This window comes from Eubalaena glacialis, chromosome 1 (genome assembly GCF_028564815.1).
Source record: "Eubalaena glacialis isolate mEubGla1 chromosome 1, mEubGla1.1.hap2.+ XY, whole genome shotgun sequence".
Classification (NCBI taxonomy): Eukaryota; Metazoa; Chordata; class Mammalia; order Artiodactyla; family Balaenidae; genus Eubalaena; species Eubalaena glacialis.
This window is the reverse complement of record NC_083716.1, coordinates 31,416,613-31,435,630: the sequence shown is the minus strand read 5'-3', so window position 1 is coordinate 31,435,630 and position 19,018 is coordinate 31,416,613. Positions and strand designations below refer to the sequence as shown.

Below are 19,018 nucleotides of genomic sequence, written 5' to 3'. Positions count from 1 at the left end.
ATCAGTAATGCTGATGCCCTGTTTTGCATTTATCACTTAACTGATCTCTACTTATTGTTTTTTTCTTTTTTCTTACAAGTTGCATCTGGCTTCTGGCCTGATGTCACTGTTCTCCTAAAGAAAGTCTGAATTTATAGATAGGCATGGGCTCAAAATCTGGTTTTGCAGCTTCAGGTTTTTGTTGACACAAAACATATGTTCACTTCCCATTTGAAGAGCAAAGCCTCTAGATGTTGAGCTAGAGACATGATCAGAATGTCCTTGAGTCTTATTCAGTTTTCACAGGGAAGGAGAAAAGGTAAAGCCCAATGATAAGAGATACAATACACGAAGGGGGGCCCCAAAGGAGGGAAAGGTGGACCACATGCTTGAAAAGGCCTTTCCTGGCAGGGGGGGAGCTGGAGCAGACACTTGGCACAGCCCAGGGGTAAGCAAAGGAGCCGAGAACAGTGTGGGCCCAGAGCAGCAGCAGACACTGGCCCAGCAAAGACACGCACAAAACTCTCTGGAGAGAAGTATCTCCAATACAGGTTCTCAGAATTCCCAGCATCAGCAAAAAATGAGCTCACAACCGAAAATTACTAAACACAGATAGAAACAAGCCCCTGTGAATGGGAGTCATCAGAACAATGAACAATACCATCTTTGCCTGGCCTTTGTCCAGAGCCACAGTCTCCAGCCAGGCTCCCTCCTGCCTCATCCCATCCCATCCAGCCTCCACAGGTCACCACGGCTTTCCAGGAGTTTTCACAACTTAATTCTTCCACAATTCCCTTCTATCTACAGAACAAAGCTCAATCTCCATAGCATGGTACAAAGGCCCTTCACAATGGAATTCCAATGTCCCTTTCCAGATTCCTCTCTTCCCACCCCACACTCCTCACCTAACCAAACCCCCTATATCCTATGCTGGACAACACAGCATCCCTGAATATGTCACTCACTTTCTTGCCTCCATGCCTTTGCACATGCTATTCCCTCTTCCTGTAACGTCCAAATGGCAAATTCCTAGCGCTTTTTCAATGGCAGCAAAGAGACACCTCCTCTCTGAAGGTCGTCAGAGTTCCCCAGAGTTAGTCACTGCTGCCTTTGAGCTTGTTTTATAATATCCCAGATGGTCACAGAAGGCAGAATCCTTGTGTTAGTAAATTCTTCAGCATTTGACTCACTGTGGTTACTCAGGACATATTTATTGAGGCAATAAAGAATAAATAAAGAGCTTTGGAATCAGACACACCTAAGTTCAAATCCTGTCTCTGTCATTTCCCAGCTTTATGACCTAGGGAATCTGCTTAACTGAACCTGGGACTGTAAAATGGATATAATAAATCCTGCCACCTAGGACAGAGCCCCCTTACCCATTCCACTCCCATGCAGACATCACTAATCAATCACTGCACTCTGCCCACTGAGTCCTGGAATCTTCAGTGTGAGCTCAAGACAGTCGCTGGCTCACAGCACAAAAGCTACTTCCCATTTTGGTTATGGAGTAAACAAGACACCACAGATAGTAAAGTACTTGTCCCAGGCAAACTCTCAATGAGTGGCACTTATTACTATTTTATTTCCTCAAGTCTAAGATTGTTAGACGCCCACTAATTTAGCATGTTCTGGGAGGGGTGGAAAAATGTTACCTTATTAAGTACATACAGATCATTTGTAAGATATACTCTAATCTCAGAGATTAAAATGTGGAAAAGATGAACCTTAGAGCCAAGAAAATCCAGTGAGATTGTTGAGTGAATGAACTTCAAGTAGAGATGCTGGGGACCCCAAAAGACTCCCTGATCTGGGTTTGCCTGTCCACTCGGGCCCTGGGCACTTGGCTGTGAGGCAGAGAGCAGGAGGACACAGTAACACCCAGGGTCCCGGCTGCAGTCCATCTGGCCTGAACATGACCTGGACCTACAGCCGAGATGCTAGGAGAGAACGTGTTCACTTTGTGCCTGGCCCCGCCTCCAGAATTAGGATGACCCTGCCATGGCCCATTGCTTTTATATTCCTTCATTTTTTAAATTGTGGTAAAAAAATATATATATAATTTGCCATTTTGACCATTTTAAGTGTACAACTCAGTGGCATCGATTACATTCACAATATTGTGCAACCATCATCACTATCGGGTTCCAAAACTCTTTTTATCACCTTAAACAGAAACACTGTACCCATTAAACAAAAATTCCCCTTTCCTCCTCCTCCCAGCACCTGGCAACCACCATTCTCCTTTCTGTAGCTATGAATCTGACTATTCTGGGTACCTCATTTCAGTGGAATCGTACAATATTGTCCTTTTATGTCTGGGTTATTTCACTTAGCATGCTTTAAAGGTTCGTTCATGTGGTAGCATGTGTCAGAACTTCATTCCTTTTTATGGCTGAATAATATCCCACTGTACCATATTTTGTTTATCCATTCATCTGTCAATGGACACTCGGGTTGTTTCTGCTTTATAGCTATTGTGTGAACCATGCTGCTATGAACATGGGTGTACAAGTATCTGTTTGAGTCCCTGCTTTCAATTCTTTGGGGTATATACTTAGGAGTGGAATTGCTGGGTCATATGGTAATTCTACATTCAGCCTGTTGAGGAATCGAGCATACTGCTTTTTAAGAATCCTCTTGGTGCTGCCAGGTAAACAGTTTTGGAAACAAGTCTACATCCAATTATGCCAATTATACTTCTTTTGGGTAGTAAATTTCCGGAGCTTATCCCCCACCATATGAAGTCAGTACTGGCATCGTGCTTCAGAGCATGGGCTTTTGAGACGGAAGACTCGAGCCTCTCCCAGCTACGCAACTTTGGGTGAGCCTGTCACATTTTCTGGACCTGTTTCATCATGTGGAAAATGGGAATAACAGTAGCTATGTTGTAGGAGAGCTGTGAGGATTAAATTAGCCGATGCACGTACAGTGCTTGGCAATCAATAAATGGTCATTACTACTTTTATTATTGCTTGTGAAGAACTGTTCTCAAAGTCCATTGCTGTGACTGATGGTACACTGAATGTGTAAGAGTCTGAAATGGGGAGCATTTGAAGTTCACAGGCTAAATTAAAAGTAATACTCTCAGGAGGAGGGGTCTTTCTTGGAATCCAAGTTCCATTTAAATCCAAAGAGGTGCCGAAAATTGGGCCAGAGTTACTTACAGGTGAGACAGGGAGGTCACATCTGTGAAGATGCCCTCTTGGAGGGTGGAGACGTCATTACCATGCAGGGACCTGAAGAGAGAAGAGGCTGTCAGGACTCATCCTAAGACAGAAAACTCAGGAACTGATGGAGGGACGCCCTCTGCTGAGAGGGGCATGTCATGAGGGAGAGGGTCCCTGGATCAGAGACCCTGCGCTGCTGGCCACAGGCAAGGAGAGGGAGCCCCTAATTATCACAGACCACGCTGCCCCTCAGCCCTTCTGGAAGACCCTGCTCGGGCCATCACAACTAACTCACATACCATGTCTGTTCACAGGACAAATGGATGTGTGCGTATGCAGCTTGTGCCCTCCCTAGCTTGGCTAGGGAGCCTGAGGGGACAGGCTTCTTCCTGGTAAGGAAGCTACTAGGTGAGCCCTAGGTTGGGGGTGAAGAATGTCCCCCTGCCCCAGGAGGGCTGCCAGAGGACTCAGTGCAAGGATATTCCAGAGGCCGTCATAACAGGCATGGCAGAGGGCTGTGAGCACAGGGCAAACCTCACAGTGGGAATTCTTAGAGAAGGTTCTACATTCACCATTTGACAGGAGACTCACATGCAAACAAGGGGCTACCTTATCTTGGACACCCCCAGACCCTGCCTCAGCACACACATCGCAAACACAACTTGGGGCGGACAGCAACCCCCTTTTCTCGGATGGTTTCCCATTCATTCCTTGGCCTCCGTTAGGAGCTCCAATGAGAGTGGACTGGCCTCGCACTTTGGACACAGTTGGCCCTGCTGGGGCCCCGGACCTGGGGACATTCCTGCTTGCCAGGTGGGTGAGAAGGGCCCTCGGTGGGGCAGATTTCCCTGGAGGAATGAAGAGCGGGAAGACTCACAGCAGGCGCAGGGAGCGGAGCCCCTGGAAGGCCAAAGGAGGGATGCACTGCAGGGCATTGTAGCTGAGGATCCTGCAGGAAGAAGAGGGAGGGACGGAGGAAATGCGGGAGGGATTATAAGGGGTTCCACTTCTGGTGGTGATGCAGGTGGTCACCACCTTGATTGTGGTGATGGTTTCATGGGCGTGAACATATATCAAAATGTATCAAATTTTACACATTAAGGATGTGCAGTCTATTATATATTAATTATACCTCACTAAAGCTATTTTTTAAATAATAACAAGAGAAATGAGACATTTTTTATCACAGGAAAAGGCTGTTTCCCCTTACAGCTTCCAGGATCACCTAGCCCAGGATTTCTCAGCCTCAGCACTATTGATAGTTCCTTGGTGGGGGGCTGTCCTGTCCCTTGTAGGATGTTGAGCAGCATCCCTGGCCTCTGCCCACAGAGAAGCAGTAGCTCCCCCTGCCCTCCTCCAGCTGTGACAACCAAAAATGTTTCAAACATTGCCAAATGTTCCCTGGAGAGCAGAATTGCCCCTGGTTGAGAACCACTGCCCTAGACCATGGCAGCTTCACACATAGGCTTGTAAAGAAAAAAATGTTGCCACCATTCCAGTTCTACAAGGATCAAGCCATTAGCCACTTCAGTTGCCCACCGACAGTGTGCCCTGAGGGGAATCCAGGATGGAGAAAGACAGGGTGCATTCTGTGCTTTGAATATACTAGCCTTTAGGTAGCTTAGATGCATATCTAAGGAAAAATTTCAAATGACCCCAGACTCTTACATCTTCCCATATGTAGAAAAGCACTAAAATCATTAACTTGAGATATCTGTTCTTTGTGATTAACAGTAACCTTTTGATGCTTGACCACATGTTTTTCTCAGAAAAAAAAGTTCATATGTATCCTGGCTCCTCCCTTCCCTCTTCAGAGCAGTTCCTCAGAGCTATCTGAGAGACTGTCTCCAGGCTATAGTCCTCTGGAAGGTCCCCGAATAAAACTTAACTCACAACTTGTGCATTTTTCTTTCAGTCAACAGGCTCATGAAGACTTTGAAATGGAAACCAGTTGACTAATAGACCTGAGGCAGGTAAGTGCAGCACTTTGCGGCCTTGGGACCACATTCTGCTCCTGGGGGCCTGACTGAGTCAGGACCCTGTCTTTTAGGGTACTGGCTCTATTATTTGACCACAGTAGAACCAAACGGAAAGTTCTTAAGTCCTGGGCACATCATCTGTAAAGTGAGGTATTGGGAAGGTGAACGAAATACATTCTTAAGCTCCAGGCAAATATAAACGATGCTTGTTAATACTTTCCAATCAATTGCTTGGAATATAATTAAAGCAATCATTAAAATATCTTAGAATATGGGCACAAAAATGTTCAGAGAGTAACCGTTCACAATAGTCCAAACTAGAAACAGTGCAAATAACCATCAGTGGTAGAATGGATAAGGAAAGTATGGTATATTCCTACAAGGGAATACTATACAGCAGTGAAAATGAAGAGACCACAGCTTCACACAAACATAATGGTAAATAAAAGAAGCCAGACATAAAAGACTACATCCTGTATGATTCAATTTATATAAGATTCAAAAGTGGGCAACACTAAACTTCATTGTGTAGAAATGCATATGTAGATGGTACTATAAAGACCAAAGAAGTGATCATTATAAAACTCCAGGTAGGGACTGCCTCGGGTGTGGGGGGAGAGAGGAAGAATGATCAGGAAGAGATGAGGGGACTTTTGGGGTGCTAGCTGTGTTCTATTTTTTGCCTTAGGTATTCACACATGTTCTAGCTTTATGATTATTTGTTAAATTGTACATTTATGTTTTTTGCACTTTTCCATACACACACTGTGTTTCACAATAAAAAAAAAATGTTTTTTAAAAGTCTTTTCAGTGGGCAGGCCCTGTCACCCTCCCTGGAGGGTAAGGGAGGGTACGTGGGGATACCTGCCAGTGACCGAGGCTTGGGGAGAGTCTCAGTAGCCACAAGCCCTCCCTCCACCTCCTGCCATGGGACTCACAGGGTGGTTAGCTGGCTCATGTTGGTGAAAGAGGAATTGCTTAAGGAACTGATCTTGTTGTTACTCAGGTCCCTGGAAAAGACAAAAGTATCATCATTTAGAAAGAAAGAACTCCTCCCCTCTCCCACTCTGGCCATGGCCTCCCTCAGCCAGGCGGGCAAGTGGTTCTGACCGGCACTCTGGGGGGTGGGAGGTGGTGGAGGGGGCGCTTGGTTCACAATTATTTACAGCCCTCCGCTCTGCTCCCTGAACTCGCTCTATGTCTCCAGGGTTTCAGGTCTCCATTTCCTCATCTCCCACCCGATGCAAGTATAGCCTGGCTCCCACCCTCCACCCACCATGGAAATGCTCCCACCAAGGACATCAGCTGCCAGGCCTAGGGGGCTCTCTATCCTTTCTCTCTTGCTAGTACTTTACGTGGGTTTGTTCACTCACCCTCCCTATAATCCTATGAGGGAGATAGTAAACCCATTTTATAAAAGAAGGTGCAGGGTCTCAGAGTGATGAAGTGACCCACCCAGGGTCACACAGCTGGGAGGAAGTACAGACAGAGTCAAACCGCAGTCTGTTGGCCCCCAAGCCCCAGGTCATGGCAATGTGCTCTCCAAGTGACCCTGTAGTGTTGGCCCAACTGACCACCCTCTTCTCAAATCTCCTCAGACCACTGTCTTCCCACGTTCCCCCTACCTCTCTGGTGAATGCTTCTTTATCACCCACCCCTTAGGCACGGGGATCACTAAGCCCTGTCCTTGCTCTTCCTCTTCCTTTAGTCCCTTAGCCCTCGGTGATGCTCCTGGCTCCGTCACCATCATGCGCAAATGGTGCCCTCCTCTGTGGCCCCAGCCAGACCTCTCTCACGAAGTCCCCTCCAGAGACCTGATGTCCCACAGACACTCCAATTCTTGTGCTTTCTCCCACCCGCGTGCCCCGTGCTGTGTTCTCCATCCCGGTCAGCAGCTCCAACAACCCAGAAACACTGCCCTACCCCCACGTCCTCCCTCCCAGACCCTCACCTAACTAGCTTGTGCCTCTGTTCATCTGTCCCATCTGCCCCCTCCTCCCAAGTTTCTGCTACATCAAGCCACCGTCATCTCTCTCCTGGTTTCTGCCTCATCTCTCACCCACAGCTTTGCCCCCTTTCGATCCATCTTCCACATGGTGGGCACCACGCAATCTTTCTAAGACACAAATCTGATGAGGTCACTTCTCTACCAACAAACCCGCAGTGGCTCCCATTTACTTAAAGTGCAACCTCCAGACCCTTTAGCTTCACCACCTGCCAGGTACTCCAGGGCATGGCCCCCCTCCCTCACGGGTCCCCACATGCCTTGCATGAATTTGTTACTCTTCTTGAAATTCTCTTGCCCCTGGATATCCTGTTCCCTCTGCACCTGGTGAACTCTGACCTCTCCCAGCCCTTACCCTGAGCCCACCACTCCTTCTTTTGAGCCACAGCCCTAACATGTGCATTTACCTCTGTTGGAACACTCGTCACTCCACACGACGTATGTGCTCCTATTTCTCTCCCTTGCATGCCCCCAGACCGTGACATTTAGGGGGAGGGCCCATGACTTAGAGGGCTTCATATCTGCTCACTTCATGCAGTTCTTGACTCAGCAAATAAAACCATGTGCCCTGCCTTCATTTTCTTTTAGTAAATGTTCCTCTAATTAATCTCATTCATAACCACTCCATTGTTCCTAGAGACACATTTAAATACATCACCAAACTTCAAGTACCCTTTGTGGTCCTTCCCCATGATAAGGAGGTGCTGGTATTTCAGCCCCCAACAGGCAGCTTCATAGTAAGAACTGCCTTCACGTTAGTCCCCTCTCCCTCCCTTTCTCCTCAAGCATATCCGCACCACTAGTGGGGCTGCCTCAGATTAGACCAAAGAAAGGTTGTCTCTCTCTTTGTCACTCTATCACCAGCCACAAATCACTCTAACCACCACCCCTTACCTCCACCATTGGAACAGTCAGTCAAAACACCATGGCTAGGTCATTAGCAAAGACAGATAAACTGGAGTTTCGAAACTCTGTAAGCCAGTGCTACTCAAAGTAGCTAGTCCTCAAACTGAATGTCCCCAAACAAGGGACTTGTGCCAAAATGCAATCACCTATGACACTAAACACACAACTTAGTTTAGCTAACATTTTTTTCATAGCAATACTTTCCCAATGAAGGAAGGAGCAATGTGTTGATTAAAATTCTGTTGCGGGTTCCTTATCTAGTTTCAGGCACATTACAAAGAGTTCTCAGGTTGCCATTGCTCCATAGACCACACTTTGAGCAGCACTGCTCCAAGGCACTTCAGATGAAATGTTCTCTGGACTTCTTTTTGGTGGGATCTGGCCAATAGGCAGATAAAGACAATTGAAGTGAGGTGTTAATTAAGCTGGAAGGCTAAGAGGAGCTGAACTTATTCTAAGGCTTACTCTGTATGTTTTCATGAAGCAGAAAGGTCAAAAAGTGGAAATAACAGAAAAGTAGATGTTAGCCTAAAGAAAGAGTTAGTTACAGATGTGTATTTGAGGCTGCCATATTTCATATTTGGTTTAGGAGCCAAGGTTGGATCAAGAAGTTTTCCATAACTCTCTTCTTCTGCTCTGGCTCCTATCTTTGCAAGGATAACCCTCTTTAACAATAATTACCAGCCTAGAGGCTTGGGGAGATGGTGTGGGCAGAAGCACACAGTTTCCAACCCGAGAGAGCCTGGAACAATGCAATTCCCAAGAATGGCCACTAGATGGCAAAACAGTTCTGTGCACAGATGTTCCCAAAGGGATGAGGTGAAATTTAAAAATGGATCAGTACCATACAGGGAATATAGCCAATATTGTATAATAACTATAAATGGAGTATAACCTTTAAAAGTTGTGAATCACTATATTGTACACTTGTAACTTATATAATATTGTACATCAACTATACTGCAATTAAAAAAAAACAAAACAAAACAAAAAAATGGATCGGCCAGAGTGGCATCTGTAGGGAATTCCAGGAAAGCTGGAGCCACAATGGCTAGATTCCAATGGCCCTCCTGCCCTCTGAGACAGGCCTGGATACTCACACAAGCTGCAGGTACTTGAAGGTGGACAGCTGTCCCGGAACCAGCGTGAACTGATTCCCATCCAGGTAGCTACAGGAGAGAACACAGCAGTTAGTGCAGCCATCTCGGCCTTGGGCAGAGCCCGGCGCAGGGAGAACCTTCCCCTGCAGCCAGGGCCTTCTCATTCATTTCCTCTCCTACATGTAGACTACACAGTTGGTCCTGAATCGCTAATTGGAGGAGAAAACCCGGACATTTCTTACGCCATTTGGGAAGATGCCGCTGAAACACTTGGTAAAAGCCACTGAGACATGAAGCCTCCTGTGGCTTCCTTCCCAAGCCCATGCCTGGCCCTCTCAGCACCCTCCTTGTCGGTGGGTACCACAGGCTCAATCCTGGACCCCCTGGCCTTCCCTCTCTGCTCTCCAGCCTTCTTGGCCAAATAGTTAATTTGTAATAGGCTAATACCCACCTGCCAGGTCCTCAGCAGCACCCAGGGCCCCCCTCTACCTGCTGGCAAGGTGCCTGAGGCTGGCCCCAGACCCAAACATGACCAAACCTAAGCTCTGTGTTTTCACACCCACACAGGCTTCCCCTGACTGCATCAGCACTACACTCCATGTTCCTAACCATCCAGGCTCAGGACCCCGAAGGTGACTCTCCAACTCTCTCTGTAGTCAGTTCTGTGACCGACCCAGCTTCTCCCACCCACTGGTCTCTCATCGTTCGTGGAGCTTGGGATTCGAAACGCTGTGACCTGCCCTCCCTCCCCCATGGCCACCAGCCATCCTTACTAAGCTGACCCGAGCACTGGGAGCTGCAGCCCCACCGAAGGCAGCCTTCAGGATGCCTTGTCCACCCCCCAAAGGTCCACAGAGCACAAATCAGGGCTTTACTCCCTCGACCCATCACCCTGCATCCTACAGAATGACTCCCAGCCCATCTCCTTCGATCCTCTCAGGCTTCCTTGTCAACAAACCCAGTAGCCCCATTTTACAGCTGAGAAAACTGAGGCTTAAAGTCTCTGAACTTCAGCATCCTCAGTCAAGGGAGCCAGGCTGTCCTGCCTGTCCCATTATTCCCAGGGTTGCTAGGAGGCACCAAGGAGAGAACGGGACATACGAGGTTTACAGAAAACTGGGCGGGGGATGCAGCAGGAGAGTCACAGGACAAGGACTGCAGTGGTTGGTGTGCTTGTGAAGAAATACCAGCCTTGCAGGTAATGAAAGAAATACAAATGAAAACCTCACGTGCTCCCCTCAGGGAAAAGAAAAGCTCGGCTATGGAAGCCTGAAGGGACCAATCCCAGGGGCAGGAAGAGTCAGGGCCTGACCCAGGCCTTCCCTTTGGAGGGGTCCGTCAAAGGAGCCTGCTCTCCATCCCGCTGTCTGCCATACACATTTATACCCACGTCCCCACATGGGCTCAGATACCAAATCCAAATCAACAAAGAGTTAGCACCACAACAGCCAGTGTTGATGGGGCATGGGAGGGGGAGGGGGAGCAAGAAGGCTCTTTCCACACACGGCGGGCGGGAGTGCAGAGGAGACAGCTTTTCTGGAAGGTCATCAAGAGTCCCAACAATGCACCGCTCTCCGACTAGCAGTTTCACTGAAGGCATGCTCACCTCAGTGTTATTTATGAGAGTAAACAAATTGGAAGCTTAAATACGAACAAAGGGGGATTTGTTATATAGATCACAGCAGACTCACGTGATGGAATATTATGTGGACAAGAAAAACAACTTTTGTGAGCGTTCTCATGAGGGGAATGCTCATGAGATGATGTGAAGTGGGAAAAGCAATGTAATTTCTTACTTTAAAGGCAGAGCTTAGTTTAAGGGGATGAAGCACTCGCCACGGGGGACCCCTGCCGTCAGGTGACTGCAGGGCGGGGCGGGGGGGGAAAAGAGAAGCGCAAACCTCCTTGGACTCAGTGTCTCCTGCAAAGCCCTAACTCCAAGCGCCTAGTCAACTAACACCTGCTTTTGGTCGCCCTCTCTTCCTGCCACCAGGCAGGGGTTACTCACAGCTCTGTGGCATTCTTGGGGATGCCCTTGGGCAAGGCCTGCAGGTGCTTGTTGCTGCATCGGACCACGGTGTCCAGGCAGGCGCACTCCTGGGGGCACTGCGGGCGGGGTAGGCAGCCCCCCTCCTCCTGACCTGGGGAGGAAGGCGTGAAGCCACGTCAGCGAGGGGACAGGCCCCCTCAGGGCCTCCTGCAGCCAGGGCCCAGCTCCAGGGCACCTGCGGACAGTGGCCCCGCGCTGACACCACCTTGTGTACCAGTAAGTCTCCTCTCAGCTGCACCCTTCCCCCACCAGGGGCAAAGCCCCTTGGGCCTGTTTTGAGCTTAAAATAGGTCTTGGGTCCATCTCTTCCACCTCAGCTCTGAGGTGGACCCAGGTACTGCAGAGAAGGAGGATGGCAGCCACACCATTTCTTGAGCACCTACTATGTGCCGGACACTGTATCGAACATAATCTCCTTAACGTATGTAAGGGGAGCCGCCATTGCCCCTAGAATGTGAGCATCACGGGGACAGAGACCTGCGCCCCCTTCTCTGTTCACTGAAGGAGCCCAACACGGAGAGCAGGGCCTGGCACACAGCAGCCTCCAAATCAGGTCAGTTGAATGAAGGAATGAAGGAACTTCTATCTTACTGAGATCTGGAGCGGTTAAACAGCTTGCTCGGGTCAGAAGGCTGATCAGAGGCAATTCAGGGTCTGTACCCAGGTCTGGCTGTCACACAGTCTGAGCCCCTTCTGTCCCACCATCTTTCACAGATTCAATAAATAGTACTGAGCGCCCTCTGTGTGCCTTCCTTCCTTCTGATTGGGTGTAGGAGGGACGATAAGGACACCACCGTCGCAGTTGCTAGGAAGCAGGTGCCAGGGACTGTCGGTTATGGAAGGCGTCTGTGTGGAGGTGCCACGTGATAAGGATGAACTCACTGAATCCTCACAACATCTCTCTGTGGATGTGCTACTATCAGCCCATTTTAGAGAAAAGGAAACTACGGACAGAGTGATTAAGTAACTTGCCCAAGGTCTGCCAGCCTGGAAGAGGTCCTGCAGCCTGGAATCCAAGCCAGCTGCCTCCAGAACCTGCCCTCTTGACCACTACGTCCTACTGCCTCTCGGCAGCAACACCTCAAAAATATTCACTCCTAGGAAGTTATTCTAAGGGGAAGAACTGAGTATATGTACAGAGAGCTATCTATCAGGATGTTCCTGGCAGCACGAGGCATAACAGCAGAAGTTTGGAAGCACGTAAATGCCATGCGATGCCTCCAGACAAGGGACTGTCATGTTGAGAAGGTACACGGGCAGTACTGCAAGACCCTACGTGTGTCATACATGTGCACACGAACACTCAACAAAGATCCAGGGGGCCACACACGGAGTGCTGACAGGAGTCATCTGGGGTGGAGAAGTAGAAAGAGGGACTCATCAGTGATCTTTTTATTCTCCTTCTGGATTGTCCGTTATTTTTGGTTTTGTTTTTAAGGAAATAAAGATGCCTCACTTTGTAACAAGAAAAATAAAAAGAAACTGTTTCTTGGGAAAAAATAATGCTGTCAAAAAAATACTTGATGGCATCAGAAAATGTCCAAAATACATAGTTCAGGTTTTTTTTTTTAAAAAGAAACGATGATATAAAATATATATGTGAGAAGTATGGAGTTTTGTTTTGTTTATTTTAAAAGTTAGAAGCCAAACTGCTCTTAGAGAATCCATTGATTTTGTTTAGAAAAATACCCTGTCATTCTTGGCGTGAAAGCTGAAGCTCCCCACCCAGCACCCCCCTCACTGGCCTGGATGGGCCAGCCTGAGAGCTGAACTGCCCCCTGGAAGCAGACTGGAGAGAGGACAGGAGGGGCTGAAGAAGGGGGGACCAGGACTGGGCAAGACACAACCTTGTTCTGTCACCTTCGGTAAAAATCTGCTTCCCACAGCTGCCTGTGTGCATGATGCTCTGGGGGCCGGGGTGGAGAATGGAGGGACAGGCTAGATTCTGCATGGGTAGGGAAAGAAGGAAGTGGCCACAGGAGAGAGATCGAGGATTCAGGGGAAAGAGGACATTGGCACAAGAAGTGACCCGCGTGTGGAGGAACGGGTGCCCCCTTGACAGTGTCCTGTTGCACATCACAGACAGGCTGAATCCACCGTCCAGAGTGCTTAGGAATAACCAGGAGGTAGGTCTCTGGGTTAAACGTACCTACATAAAGAAATTACACTAAAATGTTAACTATGATTTTCTCTGAGTGATGGGCTAATAGGTAACATTTATTCCCGTCTTTTATCCATATTTTCCCATTTTTTAAACAATAAGCACATTATTGCTCTTATAATCGCACGAAGACCCCACCAGGCAGAGGCGGGCACAGGACTGAGTAGGTCTCCCTGCTCCTCGCCCCTCCCCCCCCACAGAGCCTCCCCTCCCCAGGGGACCCCTCCTCTCTGGGGCATGACCACTCCCCATCCCCCTGCCACCCAGGGGGCCCACGAGTTACCTTCCTCACACCTGAAGTCGGGGACAGCCACGTCCTGCAGGGGAATCTGCCGCAAGAAATCTGGGTTCTGGCATCGCGGGTTCCCCGTCACGATCTTCCTCTTGCGCAGCCAGTCGCCCAGCCAAGCCAGTTGGCAGTTGCAGTTGAAAGGGTTGGCCAGAAGGTTCCTAGAAGAGGCGGGTGGTATGACCACGAAGACAACCACCAGACTCAGTTGTCCCAGCAAAGCTGGCTCCTGCTCGCCACGTGCTGGCCACACAGCCACCCAACACTCCCAGACAACCAACCCGGCAAGAGGCAACATTCTAACGTGCAAGGACCCAAACACCCTGAGTCTTTTTAAAGTGACCACCGGAGAAGGCCGTGTCCTGAGGTGGTGGACGGGCAGGGCTCCGGGGCTCAGTTCGGATGGCTGGTGCCCAAGCCCCAGGCCCGCCTGCCCTCTTTGGCGCACTTACAGCGTGGAGAGGGCCTGGAGGGTGTCGAAGGCTCCAGGGGAGATGGTGGCGATCTGGTTGTCGTAGAGCGAGAGGAGACGGACGCTGCGCAGACCCGTGAAGCTGTCATTGTGGATGCAGCTGATGCGGTTGTTCCTCAGCATCCTGGGCCGGGAGAGGAGGGGAGAGCCCGTGCCATGCCCTGCGGCCACCTGCCTGCCCTGTGCTTTGGCCGCCAGCGTCCAGTTCACAAGTTCTCCTCTGCGGGCACTGAGCCACAGAGAGGGGAGCCACAGCGCCAGGACTCTACACACCTGGGCTCCCCTCCAGGCCTTGCCTGCCTCTGAATTGACCGCCTCTCCATCCTGCCCACACGGCCCCCACGCCGATGACCATCACCCTCACCCCCTGGATGCCCAGAGCCTCCCCAACCTCGGGCCACACTCCATATCAACACCTAAGACTTTCCTAAAACTTAAACCCGGCCATGTCGCTCTCCAGCCTAAAGCCCATAGCAGCCTCTAAACTGTCCACAGAATCATGTTTAAACTCTTGACTGTGACATGTGAGCGCCTGCCCAACCCAGCCCCAGAGCAGCACCTGCCCGCCTCCCCAGAGATGGACACACCCTCCACTCCTCTGTCCTTCAGGCCTGCTGCCCAGGCCTGCATCCCCACACCTTTCCCCGGCTGGATCTCCTTCTAGAATGACCTCCTTCCTCATTTATAGCTGCAAAAGTCTCTGTTCATCCTCAAACATCTGGCTCAATTCCCTTCCCCAAGCAAAAACAAAAACGAAGCCTGACACAGAATAGGCAATTCACAAAAGAAATTAAAATGGTTTAAATTAAAATGAGCGAACTAGGTGAGGGAGATTAAAAGGTACAAACTTCCGTTACAGGATAAATGAGTCACAGCATGAGACGCACAGAAATAAATAAACAAATAGCTTATGAACATTCACTGAAAAATGTTCAAATCAAGGACATTTAAGTGATAGTGAATCTTTGCCTGCCAAATTACAAAATAATTAAAAATAAAATAATAATAGTAAAGCCCAGGGTTGGCAAGAGGGTGGGAAGACGGGCACTTTCACGTACAGCTGGCAGGAAAACAACTTGGGACCTGCCCGAAGTGCGCCTGGTGAGATGTGCCAAAATCCCTAAAAGGGCCCTTTGTGCTTTTACCCTGCAGGTCTACCTTTAGGGATTTATCTTTAAGGTAATAACCCCAGATGAGCACAGAATTTCATAACAAAGATATTAATCACAGCATTGCTTGTAATAAAAATAGTAACAGCCTAAATCTCTAGCAATTATATAATATATAATCATTCAAAATGATTTGTAAAAGAAATCCTAAGGATATGTAAAGACACTCACATTCTGTTTAAGGAAAAAACAGATTACTAAATAAAATGTATGCTAGGATTCCATTAAAATATATCTGTGTGTTTGCACGCATGTATGTGGGTGTACGTGTGTGTGTGTGTGTGTGTGTGTGTGTGTGTGTGTAACTGGAAGGATAGTTGTCTATATCAACAATTAACTGTGGTCAGTGGAGGGGTTACAGGCATTCCTTTTCCTGTGCCCTCACCATCCTTCACATGCTCCTGCAGGCTCTGTCCCAGCACCAGCCCTTCCTCTCTCCTCTGTCCACTCCATGTCTTCCTCAGAAAGAACCCAAGTGACTGGTCGAACAGCCCACGGCACCCTCTTTCAAGGAATACTAGGCATGTATAAAAAAGAATGAGGCAGCCCTCTATGAAGAACCTGCCACACTATCTTTACAAGTGAAAAAAAGCAAGCTGCAAAACACAGTGCATAATAAATCCCCTTGTGTAAAACAAACAAAAATCCACAGGGAATGCCTCCATGCATTCATTTACCTTACACAAATGCCATGATACGTGCTCAGAAAATAAATCTATAGCCTTACTGCAGGCTGGGATTTAAATCCAGGCTGGTGGCTTCTAGAGGTGAGGTCCACAGTGTAGCCACTAGCCACATGTGGCTGTTTATATTTAAATTAATTAAAATGAAACGAAATTCAAAAGTCAGTGCCTCCGTAGCACTGGCCACATTTCAAGCGCTCCATAGCCGCATGTGGCTACCAGATTGGTCACTGCAGATGTGGGATGTTTCTGTCCCTGTGGCGAGTCTGACGGGACAGCACTGTCTATCGGACGCTCTAAAGGTCTACATGATCATCTGAAGACCTAGTGCTGCCTGCACAGAGAGAGGGGCTCCCTTCAGCGTTCACAGAGGGGTGGATGACCCCAGGATCCCACTCAGTCCTGACGTCTGGAGAGCTCTGCCTGGGCTCTGAGTCATGGGGTCTCAGAATCCCAGGGATGGTGGGAATCCCTCCTCCCCCGCCTACACCCACTTGAGTCACCTCTGCGAGGTCCCTGCCACTGTAGCACCAGCCACTCCTGAACTGAAAACACGTGCTGTGCTCTTGCAGCCTGACCACGGGGCGATGAGAGGGGACCTCCGGAAGGGCCCACCTCCCCATCCCTTCACCCGCCATCGACCCCCCACCCTGGGGAACCAGAAGGCAGCCCTCGTCACAGTGACCAACATCTGATGACTTGGCGCGCTGCAGCCAGGGTCCTCAGCCGCGGCCCCCTCAACCCCTGCAAGCTGGGGCCAGGCAAAGAGACCCCCAGCCTCGCTCTTCCCTTCCCTTTAACGCAGACTCCCACGCCCTGGCTTGGCTTCTGCCCACCCTGCTCCCCGGCCACACACTCACAGCGTCCTCAGGCCGTCCAGGCCCCGGAACATGCCGCTCCGGATGGACACCAGCTGGTTGGCGGTCAGGTGCAGCTCGCTCACTGAGGCTGCGCCCTCGAAGGCCCCGTCTTCAATCTCCGACACCTTGTTGTTGCTCAGATTGCTGGGAGAGGATTATGGAGTTCAGGACCCTTTTCCTGCACCCAGCTCCCATGCACGGGAGCCCTGCCCCCGACAGGAGCTACCCCACACCCAGAATTTCCCCTCCCCATCCTGACCGGCATCCTGACTGCACCTTCCCGCCAATGGGTAACTCACATTTTCTTCAGATGGGTGAGTTTTTTAAACATCCCGGTGGCCTCCAGGATGGAAATCTCATTGTTGTTTAATCGTCTGTAAGAAGCAAGGAAGGGAACTTATACATCCATAAATGACAGACATTAAAGTATCTTCCAAACTGAGACTATTTGGGACTCAAACAAAGGGGACTCCCAGAAGAATTTCTCTGGCGAGATGAATTGATCCTATTTCAGAAAAGGCTGGACCAAGAGCTGGGGGGGTGAATGGGGATATTTTTAACATGAAAAATGCCATGAAATTTACATACATAAATGACAGGCATGTGTAGGTATCCGTGCACATGCATATATATACGTGCACAAATTTATATTTTTAGAGAAAGAAGAAAAATAAAAGAATGGCTTAGGCTACAACTTTAGCTGATGGAATCAGGTCCCCACAAAGAAAGCAAAAGCATGATTGAGAGAAGCCCCCCTGGTTCAGGCTGGTGACCTGCCCTGAGGGCCAGAGACTGCCTCAGCAGGGCGTGTGGGACTGGGAGTGAGAAGCAGAGGGGCCACTTCCTGCTGGAGCCAGCAGCTGGCATGCTCCCGGGGTGCGGTCTCCAGTGGTCCCCAAATAGAGCTGCAACAGAGGAAAACCCGGAGAAGGGCCGAGAGGGTCAGTGGGAGCTGGGGGCAGGTGAGGGTGCGGAGCGGCTGGGGGCTCTCACAGCTCGGCCGTGGCCTGGGGGATGCGCTCAGGGATCTTCGTGAGCTTCAGGCTGGAGCACTCCACCATGCTGGCCTCGCAGCGGCACTTGTGGGGACAGACCACGTCGCTATTGCATTCACTGTTCAGCTGGTAATCCTCCGTGCCTGTGGTGAGAGGGCGGGGGCCAGGGGCGGAGGGGTTCCAAGCAGCCCTGCCCAGCCCAGAGTCTCCCGGGCCCCCCTGGCCTCCCACTGCCACCGTCCCACCCAGGCCGGCCTTGGTCCCCCCTCTTACCTGGAATGAAGTACTGCTCTTTGGCTGGGGAGAGAAGCGGAAACACTACAATGCTGGGATTGTCCAGCCCGTGCAGGAAGAGCCCAGGCCCCGCCCTGCTGCCCAGCGGAAGCCACCCCAGGAACCAGACTCGGGTCACAAACCAAGGCCCCAGCGCCCACCCACCCAGCCCCTGTGTGAAGGTCTTGCTACGAACACAGATATTCCTTGCCCAGGCTGATGCAGGGGACAGCACCACACCCAAGTAAACCTCTTCCAGGGAGCACCAAAACCACGGGAACGTTCACATGCAACGGCCCAGGTGAGGATGGACCAGGATCCGGGCTCAGAAGCCGACCCACACTGTCCCCAGCCAGTTGCCGTTCCTGCTGCCCCAGAGCCTGGAGGAGGCAACCATCTCTCTGAGGAGGGTTCCCAGGCCTCCTGAGTGTCTTAAAAAGCTTGAAAGAGGACTGTCCTGGGAGGAGAGGGACCTGGGTCCTCGCCTGTCCTCTCCAGGGTATCTTCAGCAAGCTCTACCACCTTCCCAGCCCTCAGTAAAACAAGGGGTGGGAAATTGCAGATCCAAGTCTACACTGTGGGCCCGCACCCTCCAGCGTGGGTCCAGAGTGGTCCAGGGCACCCTTGTTGGGACCATCCAGGAACATCACAGGGTCCCTGAGCAGACTGAAGGCGGGCGGGCAGCTACCTGAGCACCGGAACTTCTTGCTCTTGATCTGCCCGATGCGCTTGTTGGCGAGGCGCCGGGGGCTGGCGCAGCGGGCCCCGCTGGTCTCGATGGGGTTGGTGCGCAGGAAGTCCGCCAGCCACTTGAGGTTACAGTCGCAGATGAAAGGGTTCTGGGCCAGATGCCTGTCCAAAGGGGGCAGATGGGAGATCAGAGACAAAGCTGCACAGTTGTGCTGACCGCCACCTAGACGGGGCCTC

At 50.2% G+C, this 19,018-nt stretch overlaps 1 protein-coding gene across 1 annotated transcript in view; it reads right to left on the bottom strand.

Annotated features, from left to right (window-relative positions):
* Positions 1 to 19,018, bottom strand: part of SLIT1 (slit guidance ligand 1) — a 169,613-nt gene that overhangs the window by 20,679 nt on the left and 129,916 nt on the right. The window contains exons 14-25 of the mRNA XM_061210737.1: positions 18,780 to 18,943; positions 18,092 to 18,115; positions 17,817 to 17,961; positions 17,123 to 17,197; positions 16,824 to 16,967; positions 14,092 to 14,235; positions 13,634 to 13,800; positions 11,148 to 11,280; positions 9,140 to 9,208; positions 6,067 to 6,138; positions 4,027 to 4,098; positions 3,147 to 3,218 (exon numbers count right to left, since the gene is read on the bottom strand). Coding sequence (XP_061066720.1) covers positions 3,147 to 3,218; positions 4,027 to 4,098; positions 6,067 to 6,138; positions 9,140 to 9,208; positions 11,148 to 11,280; positions 13,634 to 13,800; positions 14,092 to 14,235; positions 16,824 to 16,967; positions 17,123 to 17,197; positions 17,817 to 17,961; positions 18,092 to 18,115; positions 18,780 to 18,943 — 1,281 coding nt within the window. The remainder of the gene's footprint in view (positions 1 to 3,146; positions 3,219 to 4,026; positions 4,099 to 6,066; positions 6,139 to 9,139; positions 9,209 to 11,147; positions 11,281 to 13,633; positions 13,801 to 14,091; positions 14,236 to 16,823; positions 16,968 to 17,122; positions 17,198 to 17,816; positions 17,962 to 18,091; positions 18,116 to 18,779; positions 18,944 to 19,018) is intronic.